At 47.3% G+C, this 18,176-nt stretch overlaps 1 protein-coding gene across 4 annotated transcripts in view; it reads left to right on the forward strand.

Annotated features, from left to right (window-relative positions):
* The window catches only part of LTBP2 (latent transforming growth factor beta binding protein 2), a 115,838-nt gene that overhangs the window by 41,961 nt on the left and 55,701 nt on the right, over positions 1–18,176 (forward strand). For all 4 annotated transcript variants that reach the window (XM_033187441.1, XM_033187440.1, XM_033187438.1 and 1 more), the window contains exon 4: positions 16,045–16,235. In XM_033187441.1, the coding sequence (XP_033043332.1) occupies positions 16,045–16,235 (191 nt within the window). The remainder of the gene's footprint in view (positions 1–16,044; positions 16,236–18,176) is intronic.

The raw sequence follows: 18,176 nt of genomic DNA on the forward strand, positions 1-18,176 counted from the left end.
ACCCCAGCCAGGCCACGCCCTTCCAGGGGAGAACATTAATTCCACATTTCTTTCTTTTTTAATGTTCTTGGGGCAAGGTCAGAGGCTCCGCAAAATGCAGTAGTGCATGAGGGCAGAACTGTGAGATAATTTATGTCTTAAATAAACCTGGGTTTGAATCTCAGCTCCACCACTTAGCTGTGCAGCCTAGAGCGAGTGATTTAATCTTGTGAGCCTCAGTGTTCTCATCTGTAGGCTGGGGATTATCATCACTACCTTATGGAATTGTCAGAAGGATTGACTAATCCACATAAGTGCATCTGGCACCTTTTTGGTCCTCTGTAAATGACACCACTCTTTTGGCAGGGAGGGGGATGGAGTCTTGCTCTGTCATCCAGGTTGGAGTGCCATGGCATGACCTCGGCTCACTGCAACCTCTGCCTCCCAGCTTCAAACAATTCTCCCGCCTCAGCCTCCCAAGTAACTGGAATTACAGGCGCGTACCACGATGCCCAGCTAATTTTTGTATTTTTAGTAGAGACAAGGTTTCGCTATGTTGGCCAGGCTGGTATTGAACTCCTGACCTCAAGTGGTCCACCCACCTCGGCCTCCCAAAGTGCTGGGATTACAGGCATGAGCCACTGTACCCAGTCGACACCTACTCTTACTTGTCCCCCGCCTCGGGGGTTATCTGAGCCTTTCGGAAACGCAGCAGTGGTCATCAGAAACTTTGAGAGTTTGCCCAGAGCACTTGAAGGTGTTTCCAGACCTGGCGAGGTTTCTGGTCACAGCCAAGGGTGAGCAGCAGGGTGGGGAAGGGAATCTTATCCCCCAGAAGCAGACAGAGCTCAGCCTGCATACCCTGGCCCAGCACTTCCCTGCTGGGGATGACCCCGGGCAGGTTACCAGGCTCCCTGTGCACTAATCAAGTAAATAAAAAAATAAAATTCCTTAGCAGAGGTCTGGCACATCATAGGTTGACAGGTTTGGGCTGCTAGATTGCTGAATGAAAGCTTCCCAGGTTGGGGCCCTAGTTCCCATAGAAATCTCCTTTTGTTTATGGCCCCGGGGTAAATTTCCAGCCCCTGTGAGGGCAGAAAGGGCAGGCTGGGACTTCGGCCAGCTCCTGAAAGTATATCTTTGACCCAGGTCCCCAGCTGCCTTAGTCTACAATGGGCTTGTGGGGGCAGGCCCACGAGTGGGGTAAACACATCTGGAGTCAGGCCTGTGTTTGCTGTTAAATAAGCCAGACCTGCTAAGCTTGTGCATGTGCATGTGTGGGGGTGCATCATGGAGGGTAGAAGGGTCCCGAAGGCCATGAGCTGGGAACTCAAGGGTTTGGGAGGTGAGCATCTCATTGCCAAGTTAGTGGTGGCGAGATGTCTGTATACCAGGTTTGCTGTGGCTTTGGGAAAGGGTCCTAGCTCAATCCCCTCAGTCTAGATGTCTCTCCTCCCCTTCCTCCAGCCCCTCCTCCAATCTCCTGTAGCACTTGCCAGGTCCTTAGGCCCTGCCTTACATTTTCACTCCCTTTTCACGGCGGCAGCTCTCCAGCCACTTCTGGTTTTCATACACTTCTTTGTAGATCATGCAGTATCACCATGGCAGTTTGTGGAGGGATTTTGGCTGCAGTGATGGGAGGGGTGAGATGAACTTTAGAGCCTGGCAGTCCTGAGCTTTAGGATTGTGGGTTTTGCCATCCATGAGATACATGAGACTGGGCCAGCTACCTTCCTCCTCCATGCTGCAAATTTCTCATAGGTAATAATGGGGCAGAGACACCTATGTCTTAGGTTCTCGTTAGGGGACCTTTATAAGGTCATGTGTGTTTGGTGCCTAGTGCTCAGACCGTGTTTAGTAAGTATAGCAATTATTTCATCAAGGCAGATTGTATGGGGAGGACTCTGACCCCCAACAGATACCCAAAGGAGGAGACACCAGTGGACAAATCTCATCACAGTCTGATCTCTGCCCCTCAGCACAGCTGGCTTCTGTCGTTGGACCTGGGAGGAGTAACCCCCTTTTGGCATGAGCAGATGCCCTGTTCTAATAGCCAGGGGAGAACCAGGACTTGATCTGAACTCCAGCAGTACATCTGTACAAAACTTTAGTTCTTCGGTTCGACATTCCCGGTGTCTGCCCACCCAAGGAACCTGTGCTAAGAGGGGGTCTCCTGCAATTAGATCCCATAACACATTCCAAGGAGTAAGTCAGGAATAAATAACCTTCCCCTGTGTGAATCTCATACTCCCTATTAATTGTTCTTCCATTCATTCTATGTGTGTCCTGGATGGATTGTTCAGGCCAGTTGGAAGAAAGGATGCTCAAGAGAGGGATATTCTCTGAGTCAAGCAACTGACAAGGATTTTGTTCAGATTCAGCTGGCCTTCCTTCCTTCCTTCTCTCCTCTCCTTCTCTCTTTCCCTCCATCTCTATCTTCATTCCAGGCATAAGGAGTACTAGATGACTTGGACCCATGCCTTGCCTCTAAGAGCTCACATCTAGCGGTTTGACATGCTCAAACAGCTAAAGCACACCCAGCCCTTGGGAAGGCTTTTGCTAGTGCTCTAGGAGACAGGGAGGGGAGCATCCCTGGGCAGTGTAGGTAATAGGGGTAGGTAGGGGGCCTCCAGGGGGAGTTTTTGATGACCATTCTTAACCTTGTTACTTTCTGGTGAAAACACTTTTTTCAAGGCTTCCTTTTCATGCGTGAGGTTCATAGGATGAGGCCCAGACTGTTGGACTTCTATACTCAGTCCCGGAGTACAGTACTCAAGCAGCGATATGGTGCAGAGGTTTGTGGTATAGGCTCCAGAACTAGAATATCTGCAGAATGCCTGTGTTTAATTCCTAGTCATTGACTATGTGACCTTAGGTAAGTTACCTAGCTTCTTTATGCTTCATCTGGAAAAAGGGGATAATAATAATACCTACTTCCTAATTGTAATGGTGGTTAACTGAATTGATAGATATAAAGTGCTTAGCACAGTGCCTGGCATGTGATTAGCACTATGTAACTTTGGCTATTATTCTTCTCACCCTTGACTCCTCCTATTTCTCTTTAATCAGACAGGCCTGGTTATCCTCAAACACCATGCCAGCACATTCCTGAATATGTCCCTTTATGCTTGTGGCTCTCTCTGCGCTCCCCACCCCTTCCTCCGGCTCATGTCTCCTGCCCTCTGGAAAGCCTTCCCCAGTGTGCCAGCCCCATGGCCATGCTGGAACATGCTGGCTGGACAGCTTACCTGGCCATAAGACTCGTGGCTCCTGCCCATCTCCTCCTTCTCTGCTCTTGGATTGTTAAGAAATGATCACGTGTAGGGGCTTGGCCCGGGGCTACTGCATATAGTGTGCCTGCTGTGTCCTGCACAAGGGTGCCAGCCAGGAGATGAACCCTGGTGCCAAAATCTAGCCTGTGTTCTGCTCACCCAGCACCGGGACCATGCTACATCAGCCTGAAGGAAGTAGGGCAACTTCTGTAAACTGGCTGCCCAAAGAGGCCTCTTGTGATTTGTACGAAGGCACCAGGTATGCTAGGCCTCTCCCTACCCCCTGCCTCCCAGTCTGGGTGATAAGCTCTTGGTGGGCAAGATGCCCTTTGCATAGTGCCTGATGGGACTGTGCACCTTGGCAGTGGTTGAATGACGAATTCATGAAATCCAGGTTCACTGTCTGCTGACAAGCCTTCCCGAGGGAACTTGGAGCCAGAGGCCTCAGACTGCCTGCTGGCCCTGGCTGGCTGAGGAATGGGGCCCAGCTAGGGCTGGGGAGATGGTTCCAGTGAGGCAGGAGGACTGGGAGAAGCCACGGAGAAGTCTGAAGTTGAGTGTGACAAATATTTTCAGGGCAGCAGCTGTGTGCCCAGAGCTGTGACTCCATGGAAGATATGAAGAGGGTAAGGCCCAGTCCCTTCCCTCCTGGGGGTCTGTGTCCCCCACCGAGCTGCAACCCTTTGGGTGGTCCAGCTGGGCCCAGAAGGAGGCAGGGAAGCACTTAGAGGGGCTCTTTTTCCTGGTGGGAAGAAGAGGGCTATTGCCCCAGCAGCTGGACACATGGGCAAGCTAGAGAGAAAATGAGGGGCATTTCCTGGAGCTCTGAGAACCCCTCGGGGCCACCCACACCCCACCTCTGTCCCTGAGGTGGCCCGGGTGTGAGCCCATTGCCCAGGCAGTCTGCTCTGGCTCTCTTGCCCGGCTCCCTTACCCTGCCAGGAGGGAACAAAGGCCACACAGGATCTCGAGGGGCCAGGGCTTGGCAGCCTGGCAGCCTAAAGGCTGGCTGCTCCATGGAAAAGGGTTCACAGTGGACCAACACATGAGGGGCTGGAGGATGGAGGGCTGGGATGTGGCTCTAGGAATCTCTGGACCCTTTAGAAACTGAGGTGGCACCTACTTCAGGGCTGCCCTTGAGCGGGGGGACAGGCCTCAGGCAAGGGCTGGGTGCCCCTCCCTGACATTCCCCGGGACACGCAGAGCTCACACCTCCCTCCGTCTCCCTGCCTGAAACAGGAATGCTGTGTTCCCTTGAGCTAGCTGGGAAGCAGGGCAAGATGCAGTCTGGGCAGGAGAGACTCCCCCAGGGCTCTACCTCCTCTCCATCCACAGCCTGGCAGGGCATCCCCTGGAGTCTATGTGCTGGGGGATCCAGTCCTTTCAGACCTAGGTGTGGCTGTAGGAAGAGCTAGAGGCCCAGAGCCTCAGAGCAGTGGGGATGTGACTCATGGCAGCCAGGTGGAGTGAGCGGGGTGCCTGGAGCTGACCGGTGAGGGCAAAGAGGTTGGGTGGGTGGGCCCAGCAGACACAGCAGCAGGAGTGATCTTGAGACACCTCAGGGACACCGAGGAAAGGGCTGGCTCTCGACCCTTTAGGACAGGCACCAGGGAATGTTGACGATGCTCTATCAGTGTGCCAGGCAACAGGAAGGTACAGATTCCCATCTAGGCACTGGGCCTGTTGAACGTGCTGTCCCCACTTGTCTCGCTATCTTAGGTCCCTGGGGGTTCGGCAGCCAAGGGCCTGCCTGGCCAGCCAGGAGGAGAAAGGAGCAGAGCTCTGCAAGGTCTTTCCCCTGCCTTGCCAGCACCCAAATCCTCAGGGGAGACCGAGCCACCAGGGAAACACAGGACATGTTAAGCTGCAGTGAGCTGCACCTGTAGCCGCAGGAAGGCGCAGCCTCTGCGCTTTGGCCGGCAGCAGAGAGAGTTCTGGGAACGCCTTCCTCTATTGGAGCTTTCTCCTCAATCCTTCCTCCTCCTCTGGCTGCTCCACATGCCTTCAGAGCCTCTCCCTCGGTCTGCCCCTAAAGCGTTGGTGTTCCCTGGGTTCCCTCTGCCCTTCTTTGTTCTCTCTTTCCTCTTACATTTCTCAAACTGTTTAGGTGTCAGAACACCTGGAAGTCATAAGGAATACCACGAAATATCAATATACTTAATTCCATGATTAGAGCTGGGAACAGTTTTATTAGTAGAAACTATGACGATCGTCTGTATATGAAAAAAAAAAAAAACCCAGCTATAGGCACACACATGTGTCCGTGAAAATAGCAAACTGTGGGATGAAGTATGATAAGCTGTTGCCACATTTTTCCATTAATATTAATTTACGGCTTGTTCGTTTGTTTAATCGTGTGCTAGCAGACAAGTGGTAGCAGGCGCCAGAGGTTGGAGAATAATTTATGGGAGCAAGACTTAGAACTGAGACCATTCTGTTCACTAATACATTTTCCCCTTTTAAATTGGAAAACGTTGGCAGAGCTAACACCCCAGTCAGGCAGTGACACTCTGAAGCATAGTTTGTTCTGCCCGCTTTCCTCGAATATCATCCTTCTCTCTTAACTCTACAGCCACCACCTCTACTCTTACAACCTCCTCCCAGCCCCAACTGTGTCTACAGCCCCAGAACTCTCTCCCAAGTTCTGCCTTCTGGGTGTTTCCATCTTGAGATCCATCTTGAGGTACCAAGCACTCATTATATCCAAAACTGAGGCCATCATTCACTTCTTGGATTTCTCATGTTGAGATCTTGGCTCTTGGAACTCCCTCCACCCATTTGTCCAAGCCATAGGTGGGAATTATCTGTCTCTATATCTGAAATAGCCCTTGCATCCTATGCCTTCTTCTTGGTTCTTTCCTCGGCCACTGATAGTCTAGACCACAGCCAAAGCTTTCCAGCTGGCCTCCAGCCCTCCTCTCTTTAGTCCATTCTCTACCGGGTGGTCTTTCACCGCAATAATCATCGTTTAAAAATGCCCATCCCAACATGTCCTAGGCCTGCTTGAAGACCATGAGTGACTTGAGGCTAACATGTGGCTTCTCCTGTGCCCCCTCACTTTTGCTAGGGTGCTAAAGACTTCACCCACGGTTGGAGTCTTTGCCATCCCTGGGGTCAGTGCATGGCCTGTAACAGGCACTCAGTACTTGCCCTTTGAATGGGTGAAAAAGTGTAGCTGTTCTTTGGACCAGGTCATTTCCCTGCTTCAAAATCTCAGGGCACTCCCCTTCACCCACTCAGTGCAGCCCAGACACCTCCCCCAATATTTCAAGACCTCCACCATAAGGGCACAGATCTATTCTTTAATCCCTCAAAGCCTCAATGTCCTCATTTGTAAAATGGCGATAAAGAAACGATTAATGGTGGGTGGATTTAGGGTGAAGTTACTTGGTTTGGTAACCTGGCCTCAGCACGTAGGAGTTCAGCCACCTTCTGCAAGGCATAGAACTCCCATAGCTTCTGTTTTCTTGACGATAAAATGGGAATAATGAGTATCTAACTCTTGGGTTATGGAGAGGCCTATGTGAGAGGATGCACGTGATGGACATTATTGCCACGTTCTGTGCCAATTATTGGCACAGAATGTGGCACAGAGAAAGTGTCATTAAATTATAGCACCAGTTGGCTGGGCCTGGTGGCTCACACCTGTAATCCCAGCACTTTGGGAGGCTGAGGTGGGCGGATCACGAGGTCAGGAGTTCGAGACCAGCCTGGCCAATATGGTGAAACCCTTCTCTACTAAAAATACCAAAAAAAAAACAAAAAACAAAAAAGCCGGGCATAGTGTCGAGCGCCTGTAGTCCCAGCTACTTAGGAGGCTGAGGCAGAAGAATTGCTTGAACCTGGGAGGTGGAGGTTGCAGTGAGCTGAGACTGCATCACTGCACTCCAGTCTGGGCAACAGAGCAAGACAACTCCAGATGGGTAACTCCAGCCTGGGCAACCATCTCAAAAAAAAAAAAAAAAAAAAAAAAAAATACATATATATATATATATGGCACCAGTTTATTCCCTACCCACCCACTTCCCACTCCCTGCTCTCCACCCTGCCACATACATAGGTAACCACTGTTATTAATATTCCAGGGTATCCTTCCAATGTTGCTTTATGAATATGCAAATAACTGCAACATATATCCTTATTTTCTGTATGTTACACAGAAGCTCACATGCCCTACACCAGGAGCCAGTACACTTCCATAAATGGCCAGACAGTAAATATTTTAGATTTTCTATGACATATGGTTTCTGCAACTACTCAGCGGTGCCATTGGAGAGCAAAACCAGTCACGGACAAGGAGGGCAGCTGTGTTCCACTAAAACTTTACAGATGCTTAAATTTGAATTTCATATCGTTTTCTCATGTCTTGAGGTATTATTCTTCTTTTGATTTTTTTTCAGCCGTTTAAACATGTGAAAACCATTGTTAGGTCATAGTCTGTACAAAAACAGTCAGTGGTGGGATTGGGCTGTTGTGTTTTAACTTTTCAGTATACCTTGGAAAGCTTAACTTATTGATGTTAAGGAGTTGCCGCTGTGTTTCCAGGGCCTATTACCCCATTCTGCGGGCAGATCCTTGTTTGTTTAACCAGTCCCCTACTGAAGGACACTTAAGTTGTTTTGATTCTGTACAAACTATTTTGCTATTACAAAATAGTGCTTCTATAAATAGTCTTGTTCATATATCATTTTGGACATTTACAAGTGTCTTAGGTCGAGTCCCCTAGAGGTGGGATTCGGGTGTGTGTGATTTTGTCGGGGAGTGGGGGAAATGCGAAAGGAGAGAAGAAAGCAGTGTGGGAAAGGGGAGAGAGTCAAGTAAAGATGTAGTCCCAAGTAAATCGAGCTTTGGCCTAATTGAGGATAGAGCTTACAAAGTTGTTTCTCTTTAAGACCTGGTAGCCCAGGCTTTTGAACTTCCCTTTCAGGCAGTCCTTGGCTGTGTGGTCCTGGTGGTGGGAGAAGCTTCTCAGGTGGTTCCCATCAGCCAAAAGCATGACTCAGAAGAAATCACAGGTGTAAGCCTTTAGCCACTACACTTGCAGATACAAGAGCCAGAAAGGGGAGCTGGGCAGGGCAGCAACACCTACCACAGAAAGTTTATCTGCAGGATAGTCTTGGAGGTGGAGTGGCAGGGTCAAAGCGCAGATGCATTGGGACATGGATAGACATTGCCAAATTGCTTTCCAGAAGGGTCCTATCAATTTACATTCCTGCCAGCAGCATCTGAGAGTGTCTGTTTCTCACAAATGAGTATGTTATTAAACTTTTGGGTTTTTTTTTCTAATTTGATGGATTAAAAAATGCTACCTCAGCATATTTTTCATTTGCACATCCCTTTCAAGGAGAAAGGTTGAGCATATTTTTCTGGGTTCAAGAAATGTTTGTATTCTTTTTTTTTTTTTTCTGTGACCTGTTCATATTCTTTGCTGATTTTTCTTTTAAGACTGTTGGTCTCTGTCATTTCTGTTTCTAGTTTCTAGGAACTCTAATGTTATGGAGATTCATCTTTTCTCTATGACACGAGTTGCACATATTTTTCCCACCATGTCATTTGTCATTTTACTGTAAGGTGGTTTTGGCCAAGCAGGGGTTTTTGATCATAGAATTGTTTGGACAAGTAAATTATATATTAGTTAAAACACTTAGCATGATACCTGCCACCTGATAGGCATTGAATGGGACTGATTTCCCATCCCCGCTCTCCCCTCTAATCTGTGCTTTATCCAAATGGTGCTCCTTATTCTTCAAACATGGCTTGTGCTTCCCACCTCCATGCATTTCTTATGTTATTTTTCTCTTTTTTTTGAGATGGAGTCTCGCTCTTGTCGCTCAGGCTGCAGTGCAGTGGTGTGATCTCGGTTCACTGCAACCTCCACCTCCCAGGTTCAAGTAATTCTCCTGCCTCAGCCTCCCAAATAGCTGGGATTAAAGGTGCCCGCCATCATACCCAGCTAATTTTTGTATTTTTAGTAGAGACAGGGTTGCAACGCATTGGCCAGGCTGGTTTGAAACTCCTGACCTCAGGTGATCCACCCACCTCAGCCTCCCAAAGTGCTAAGATTACAGGCGTGAGCCACTGCGACTGGCTCTTTGTTGTTTTTCTAATCTGGAATGTCTGCCTCCTCATTTTGGGGCTGTTAAGATCCTACCTATCCCTGAAGTTCCCTGGATCCTTCTCCTAGATATAGTCTGTATTCTGTCTGAACTCCTGTACCTCTGCTCACTAACACAGTCCATTGTGGCTCCTAGTTATGTGGACACATTTACCATGCTTTTTCTGAGCTTCAGTTTCCTTATCTATAAAATGGTGTTGCTGGGAAGAATAGAGATTTATTTTGATTACAAAACAAATACATATTTATTCCATGTGATGCATATTTATTGTAAAAATTTCAAAAATATAGAAATTATAAAGTTTAAAATGGGAGGTACACACACACAGACACTCTCATTCTTTTTTTTTTCAGAGTTGGAAATTAACATTTATTTTGTGCCAGACTTTACACATCGAAGATTTACATTATTTCAGGTTATGAACAGCAGTTTTATTCCTCCATCATTTGATAAATAATAATTCAGATTTGAAAGGTATCTTTCTCATTGATTCCCAAATAATAAATGGTAAAGCTAGGATTAAATTTAGATCTATTTGATTCCAAAGTTCATGGTTTTTTGCAAACTTTAGGAAAAACTGATTATCTGTGTTTTTTAATGCATAAAAAGTAAAGAAAGCTGTCGTTGTCGGATATCAACCCCAGAATTTGCAAGCAAATTTTTTTCTTTTTTTTTTTTTAATTATACTTTATGTTCTAGGGTACATGTGCACAATGTGCAGGTTTGTTACATATGTATACATGTGCCATGTTGGTGTGCTGCACCCATTAACTCGTCATTTACATTAGGTATATCTCCTAATGGTATCCCTCCCCCATCCCCCTGACACTCTTATTCTTAAAGAGTAGCCACTATTTACAGATCTTCCGGCCCTTTCCTATGCTTATATAAACGTCTGTAGGGGAAGAGAGAGAGAAAAGTTTCTTAAAACACAAAACTGGAAGCATACTATCTGTATATTCTGCAACTTAGTTTTTTTATTCACTAAAATAACATAGATAAGATGATGTATATAAAATGCCTGGCTTCATGTTCATAATGATAATTACAACTATTCTATGTATCTTTTTTCAACCTGCGCCTCCCAGGTTCAACTGATTCTTTTGCCTTACCCTCCCGAGTAGCTGAGACTACAGGTGCCCACCAACACGCCTGGCTAATTTTTGTGTTTTTAGTAGAGACGGGGTTTCACCATATTGGCCAGACTGGCCTCGAACTCCTGACCTCAAGTGATCCGCCTGTCTCAGCCTCCTAAAGTGCTGGGATTACGGGCATATTCTCTGCATCTTTGGCGACACTCTTAAACTTTCTTTTAGCAGCAAGACCCTTCCCAAACAATAGTACAGTCATCCCTCGGTATCCACGGGGGATTTGTTCCAGGACCCCCGTGAATACCAAAATTCATGGATGTTAAAGTCCCTGATATAAAATGACATAATGTTTGCCTATAACCTACACACATGCTCCCAAGTACTTTAAATCATCTCTAGATTACTTATAATACCTAATACAATGCAAATGCTAAGTAAATAGTTGTCATACTATATCATTTTTATTTGTATTATTTTTCATTGTTGATTGCTATTTTTTGGGTTTCTTCCCCCAAATATTTTCCATTCACGGTTGAATCTGCAGATGCAGAACCCATGGATATGAAGGGCTAACTGTTTTTGGAAGCCAGTTTATGAAGTAAATAGAGGAGAGCTGCCAGGCTAGGGTGAGGGTGATTGGGGTGGAGGGCACAGAGCTCCTCGCCCACTTGTCTTCCCATCGCTATTTGGAAACCTTAGTGTGTCAGGCAGGGTGTGGGCATACCTTGCACAGTTAAGTAAGTGGCATCATTATGGGCACAAACTGCCCAGGCAGCTTTCATGTGGGCCTGAAAACCCTACCCACTGGGATGATAATTTTTCCTCATCTTGGTTGAAAAGCCCAGAGTCCACAGGTGAGAGCAGACGGTGGTGGATCTGGTGGCTGTCTCTTGGCTCTGTGCTGGCCTGTGATGGGGATTTAATGGTCCATAAAAAAATGAAGAAAATAAAATCATTTGGTGAGATTTCCATGAAGTTAGGCTTATTTAAACATTTCTTTTTTGACTCTGAAATGTCTTTTCTTTCATTAAATTATGGTGGTAATGATTGGCAGTTTTGTGTGTGTTTGTCTGAAAGTCTTAGCAACCTAAATAAAAAGTTAGCAACTTTATGTTGTTCCCCCAAATTTGTTCCAAAATTTTACGGATTCATGAAATCCTGAAGTCTAGAGATAACTATTTTGGTCCATTGTGGAGGCTTGGCCAGGACTTCCTGGAACAATCCCAGAAAGATAGCAAGTTCCATTCTTGTGCTGGGTGAGTTTGGGAACCTCTGTCCTTTGATGAAATTGCAGCGGTTCGTCCAAGGCTGTTAGTAGATAGAGCCTCTTCTGGGGGCTGTGGTCACCTTCTCATTGAGACTCTTGCATTCTTCTGTTACCAAACCTCTACTGTCCTTAATTGGGGGGATACTGCTTCTTTGGACCAGCCTGGGGCAAACATGGCACCACATCGTTCTCTTGATGTCCCACAACCTGAGACTAGGAAGGAACTTGCAAATAGTATTTGGCTAAAGGCTTGCAATTTGCTTAAAGGAAATGAGTGCAAAGATAACACAAGGCTAGATAGTGGGATTTACAAACTCTGCAACTCACAGTCTCCACTCCATCTTGGCTGCCTGTGCCCTTCTACGTGGCGATGGCAGTGACAACCAGCTGGAGACCACCAGGGAGCCAGAGTTGAGCCAAGAACCTGCAGCCCTCCACACAGTGAGAGCCTCTCTCACTGCTCACCTCTGAGGACTAGGCTGGGACTTATAAAGGGAGATATCAACCTCCTTATATGGATGCTTTAGGAATAAGAGGCAGGACCTATACAAAAAAAAAAAAAAAAACTGGGAGCTTCCTCCTTTACTCCACTATGAGCCTCACAGAATGCAGGGCTTTTTGATTTCTGTCATTTAACCCCCAATCCCCATTAACAGCAATAGGTGACAATGAATTGGGCTCAGAGGACTCCGGTTGTTAAAAATGTGTTGACACCAGGTTAGACACTTGGCCCTGTGTACATATAAGGACACTTGGACAGCAATCACATCTTTTTCTGGAGTCTTTTTATTTCCCTTAAAGAAGAATTTTAAGTGGTGCAATCACATTTTCTTATTTGCTTGGGGAGATGTATTTAGTCCAAACTGTAGCTAACTCCTTTTTTCTTCCTTGTTCCTGCAATTTAAAAATTCTGGCGTATGTTCCTACTTTGACCATTCACTTGTGTTTGTGAAATAATTGCACAGTCTCACTTCTCTTCATCTTCACACCAACCCCATGAGGTGAGTATTGTTATTCTTGTTTCAGTGATGAGGATTCTGAGGCTCAGGGGAGCTAAGTGACTTGCTCAAGGCCGTGCTGCTAGTAAGAGGCAGAACTGACATCTGTCTGGCCCAGTCCCAACCCTCTGTACAGCCCAACTCCTCTGTACAGCCAGGTCCTGTCTGTGATTAGGGAATGCATGGTTTGTTTATTTGGCTTTCTTTTCTGCAAAACTACCCCACTGGCCCTTAAGGGATTTGAACCCTGGGATCTTGGTGCCATGAGCTATGAGCACCAATTAGAGAAAAAACTGACAGCAGCAATAACATAACAATGATAACAAACCACCAAGAAAGAACACTTCGAGTTTCTATCCTGACCAGACTGGAGAGCTCTTTGTCAGGGTCAAGTTCAGAAAAGTGACAGTGGTCTGGGTAGAACATGAGCTGCTCTTTTCACCTCTCTGGGATGCTCTGTGGCACTGCCACTAACCTGAGCATGGCACCAGCCTGGTACCCAGGACAAGGCTCCCAGTGAGCCAGCAGCTTAGCCATCTCTCTCTCCCAGGTGCTTTCTTGGAAGCCCTTGGAGGGAGTTTGCTTTCTTTTTTGTTTTTTGATTTTTGTGGTTTTTTTGAGATTGAGTCTCACTCTATCGCCCAGGCTGGAGTACAGTGGGGTGATCGTGGCTCACTGCAACCTCCACCTCCTAGGTTCAAGCGATTCTCGTGCCTCAGCCTCCCCAGTAGCTGGGACTACAGGCATGTGCCACCAAGCCCGGCTAATTTTTATATTTTTTGATGGGGTTTCTCTCTGTTGGTTAGGCTGGTCTCAAACTCCTGACCTCAGGTGATCCACCTGTCTCAGCCTCCCAAAGTGCTGGGATTATAGGAGTGAACCACTGCGCCAGGCCAGTCCTAGTTTGCCTTCTGCCAGGAAAGCATAAGGAGTTTGCTCATGGCCTGGGCACCGAGGGCTGACAGAACTGGGGTGGAGATGGGGGAGGGAGAGAATCCCAGGGCCTTATCCCACTTGGGCAAGGAAACCAGTGGGGAGGCTTGGCATGGGACCTACTGGGGGAAGGGATGCCCCCGAGGCCTGAGCAGAGGGTTCCAGGCTGAGCTCCCAAAGGGGTCTGGGCTGGTTGTCGGATGGCACAGGACACAGGCTGTGGATCAGGCCCTGGGTTGGCATCCTGGTGTCCCAATTTAGCTCTTGTATAACCTTGGGCAAGGACTGAGCCTCTCTCAGCTTTGAAGTCGGCAATATGCTTACACCCACCACAGTCCAAACACTGTCATATACACAGTGGTTCATAGACATTGTGACAATGACAGAGTATTTACAACAGAGGCTGCCTTTTAGAACAGCCTGCCCAATAATAAACATCGAGAGAATGTGTCCAAATGTACAAGACAATTCAAACAGTTAAGATGTCAAAGGACGTGAGCGGAGGAGTTTCACAAGTGGTAAATAAATACCTGAAATATTTCAACCTCAAAAATAATTTTTAAAGGAGGGGGGGAGGTGAAAAGAACGTTGAAGTACCACTTTGTGCATTCAAAGCTAGCAAAGTATTAAAAATTAATAATATGCTGTGCTGGCAAGGTTGTGCTCTAAGTGGTTCATTTATATATTTGGATGCAACCCTTTCAGAAAGCAATACACCACTGTGTGCCTACAGACATAAATGTTTGTAACCTTTGATACAGTCATTCTAGCCCCAAGAATTCATCCTAAAGTTTTCGTTTTGTTTTGTTTTGCTTTTTTGAGATGGAGTCTCACTCTGTTGCCCAGGCTGGAGTGCGGTGGCACGATCTTGGCTCACTGCGTCCTCCACTTCCTAGGTTCACACGATTCTTAGCCTCAGCCTCCCAAGTACCCGGGACTGCAGGCATGCACCACCACACCCAGCTAATTTTTGTATTTTTAGTAGAGATGGGGTTTCACCATGTTGACCAGGCTGATCTCGAACTCCTGGCCTTAAGTGATCCACCCGCCTCGACCTCCCAAAGTGCTGGGATTACAGGCGTGAGCCACCATGCCCAGCCTCATCCTAAAGTTTTAATCCTTTCAAAATGTTTCCTATAACATTTTTTCAAACATACAAAATAGAACAGTACAACAAATCCCCCTGTACTAAAGGAATATTTTAACAGAAGACAAAGTCATATAGGTAAGGATGTACATATTTAAAACTTAAAAACAGGCCAGGTGCAGTGGCTCACGCTGTAATCCCAACACTTTGGGAGGCCAAGGTGGGTGGATCACCTGAGGCCAGGAGTTTGAGTCGAGCCTGGCCAACATGGCAAAACCTTGTCTCTACTAAAAATACAAAAAATTAACCGGGAGTGGTGGCGGGCTCCTGTAATCCCAGCTACTGGCGAGGCTGAGGCAGGAGAATTGCTTGAACCCAGGAGGCAGAGGCTGCAGTGAGCTGAGATCGTGCCATTGCACTCTAGCCTGGGCAATGAGAGCCAAAGTCGGTCTCAAAAACAAAAAAAGCAAACAAACAAAAAACTTTTTAAAAAATCTAAATACGTAACAGGTAAATGTCTGAGTAAGTTGTGATTCATCTTTAGCTAGACTATCATGTAGCGATGAACATGACAAATATGACAAATTGAATTGTGTAAACTGTGATCTAATGTTAAGTGAAAAACGGAATTTAAAATTGTATCTCTAGGTGATGACAATAGTGTAAAATCATATATGTGAGCGAAGGTTGAAAGAAAATATGCAAAAGTATTTGCTGTGTCAGGATGGGAGATGATGAATTCGTGTTTTTCTCCTTGAATATTGTTGTTATATTATTCTTACAATAAAAATAAATGAGAGGGAGATTCTAGGCTCTGCCCTGAATCCATCTGTGAAGGTGTGTGTGTTGGGCACCTCTTCTACAGGTGATTCATGTTAAGGGATATATTAAGAAGTGGTAGGGAGTACGTACAGGACTTGGTTGTAGGGCAGGGGCTGGTCCGTAGTGGGTTCTCAAAGACCCCCGGAATGTCAGAGCTCCATGAGGACATCTAACACCCCCATTTTGCAGTTAAGGGTCCTGGGGCCCAGAGGGGCTGAGTGATTTGCCTGGAATAACCCACCAAAATCCTGGTGATTCCACATAGGGGTTGATATTTCTACAAAACTAGCCGGCAGGCCTTTAGATCAGTCCTTCTGCCTCGGGGCACCTTCATGTCCGGGAGTCAGCCATACATGGGTGAGAAGGCAGCCAGAGAGCATTGTTCTTGTGCAAAGGCAGGGAGTGGGTGGTTGGATGAGGAGTGGCACAGACACACTGTTCCCAGGGTGCAAACCCCCATGCCGCGGTTGTCTCCACAGGACCCTGAGTGACCTCAGCCAGACCCACCCTTCCCAGCAGCACGTGGGGTTGTCCCGCACTGTCCGACTTCACCCGACTGCCACGGTCAGTAGCCAGCTCTCTTCCAACGCCCTGCCCCCGGGACCAGGCCTTGAGCAGAGAGATGGCACCCAGCAGGCGGTACCTCTGGAGCACCCCTCATCCCCCTGGGGTAAGGATGCCCTGTCTTGGGTCCTAGAAGAGCAGGGCCTCTAGAACTCTCTTCTCCTACCTCAGCTTTCCCCCTCTGCTCTCACAGAGGGGCTGAGTTGTCACCTTGTCCTCATTCTTTCAGCCAACCAACAAACGCTTCTTGATCTCCTGCTTTGTGCCGGGCTCCAGGGGTCCCAAACCAGTGGACCTGAACTTCACCCCTGTTGCAACCCTTAGATCTAGACTGCTCTATTTCTGCCCAATCTGTCATCCCCTCCTGCCTTTGCTTCCCTCATATCCCACTGTGATCCTCAACTCCCTGGTCCCGGTCCTTCCACCTCATCCCTCCTGCAAACCCCAACCCTCCTGGATCAACCCAACCAGTTGTTTCCTCAGCACCTACAGCTGCGCCTCTGCTTCCCACAGGAGGAAACAGAATCTCTGTGGATTCACGCCATGGCACACTTTTATTGTTGCCTGACGACCCCTCCCTGTGTGCCTGGACATTTTCTCCCTCCATTTCTCAGAGCAGCTACTCCAGGCCTCCCCTCCCCTCCTTTCCCAGGGCCCCATCCGTCAGCCCACGGACATGCCCCCACCTCCCAGAGAGCTCCTCAACTTCCTGCCCATCACACACACCACTCCCGTGTCTATATCTGTGCCTGAGCTCACCTCCTTCCTTTTTTTCCATTTTAAAAATCAAAGTGGAATTCACATAACATAAAATTAACCATTTTAAAGGCTAAACTTCAGTGGCTTTTAGTATATTTGTAATTGTGTGCAACCATCACCACTGTTTCATTCCACAACATTTTTATCACTCCAAATAGAAACCTTGTACCCATTAAGCAACAGTCACTCCTTATCTCCCCTCCTATCCCTGGCAACCACTCACCTACTTCCCGTCTCTATAGATTTGCACACCCTCAACATTTCACGTGAATGGAGTCATACAATGTGCCATGTTTTGTGTCTGGCTTCTTTCACTTAGCATTACATTTTCTTTTCTTTTCTTTTTCTTTTTTAAGAGACAGAGTCTTGCTCTGTTGCCCAGTCTGGAGTGTGGTGGCATGATCACAACTCACTATAAGCTGGAACTCCTGAGCTCAAGTGATCCTCCCACCTCAGCCTCTGGAGTAGCTGGGACTACAGGCATGTACCACCATGCCCGGCTAATTTTTAAATGTTTTGTAGAGATGGGGTCTTGCCATGTTGCCCAGGCTAGTCTCGAACTCCTGGCCTCAAGTGATCCTCCTGCCTCGGCTTCCCAAAGTACTGGGATTGCAGGCGTGAGTTCCCGTGCCTGGCTTAGCATAATGTTTCTGAGGTTTATCCATGTGGCAGCGTGTATCAGTGCTTCCTTCCTTTTCATGGTTGATGATTCCTTTCATGCCATCTTGAGAGGGAGGTGTCCCTTTTATCTAAGGCACACTCTGGCACGCTTTCTCATTTCCTCTGGAATGCTGACATCACTTGTCCCCCAACTTCTGTATCTTCACCCTGTCCCTCCCTCTCAGCCCTTTCCCCTCAGCATGTACAATTGCTTACAGCTTTCTCATTCACACACACACACACACAAACACACACACATTTGTTTCTCCACTTCCTTCCTGTCTCTTCCCTTCACAGTCAAGCTTCTCAAACCCATGATCAACCCATATTTTTTCAACTTCCTCCCCTCCCATTTCTCCCTTAACCTTCTGCCTCTGGCTTCTGTCCCCAGGCTCCCCATACTGAATTAATACCCCAATTCCATTGCCACCACTCTTGGTAAATGAAGCAACCTCAGCTTGCACTGCTGCCATGATATCCCAGGTAGTCACCCTGCCTCTGGACCCCCCTGCACATCACAGCCAGCATGATGTCTTGCTTAAAAGTCTTCTGCGGCTTCCCCCACCACCCACCAAATAAAGTGCCTGATCCTTGTTCTATTAATCGGGTCCCCTCCGAAACCTGACTC

Source organism: Trachypithecus francoisi, unplaced genomic scaffold (genome assembly GCF_009764315.1).
Source record: "Trachypithecus francoisi isolate TF-2019V2 unplaced genomic scaffold, Tfra_2.0 Lachesis_group3, whole genome shotgun sequence".
NCBI classification, from domain to species: domain Eukaryota; kingdom Metazoa; phylum Chordata; class Mammalia; order Primates; family Cercopithecidae; genus Trachypithecus; species Trachypithecus francoisi.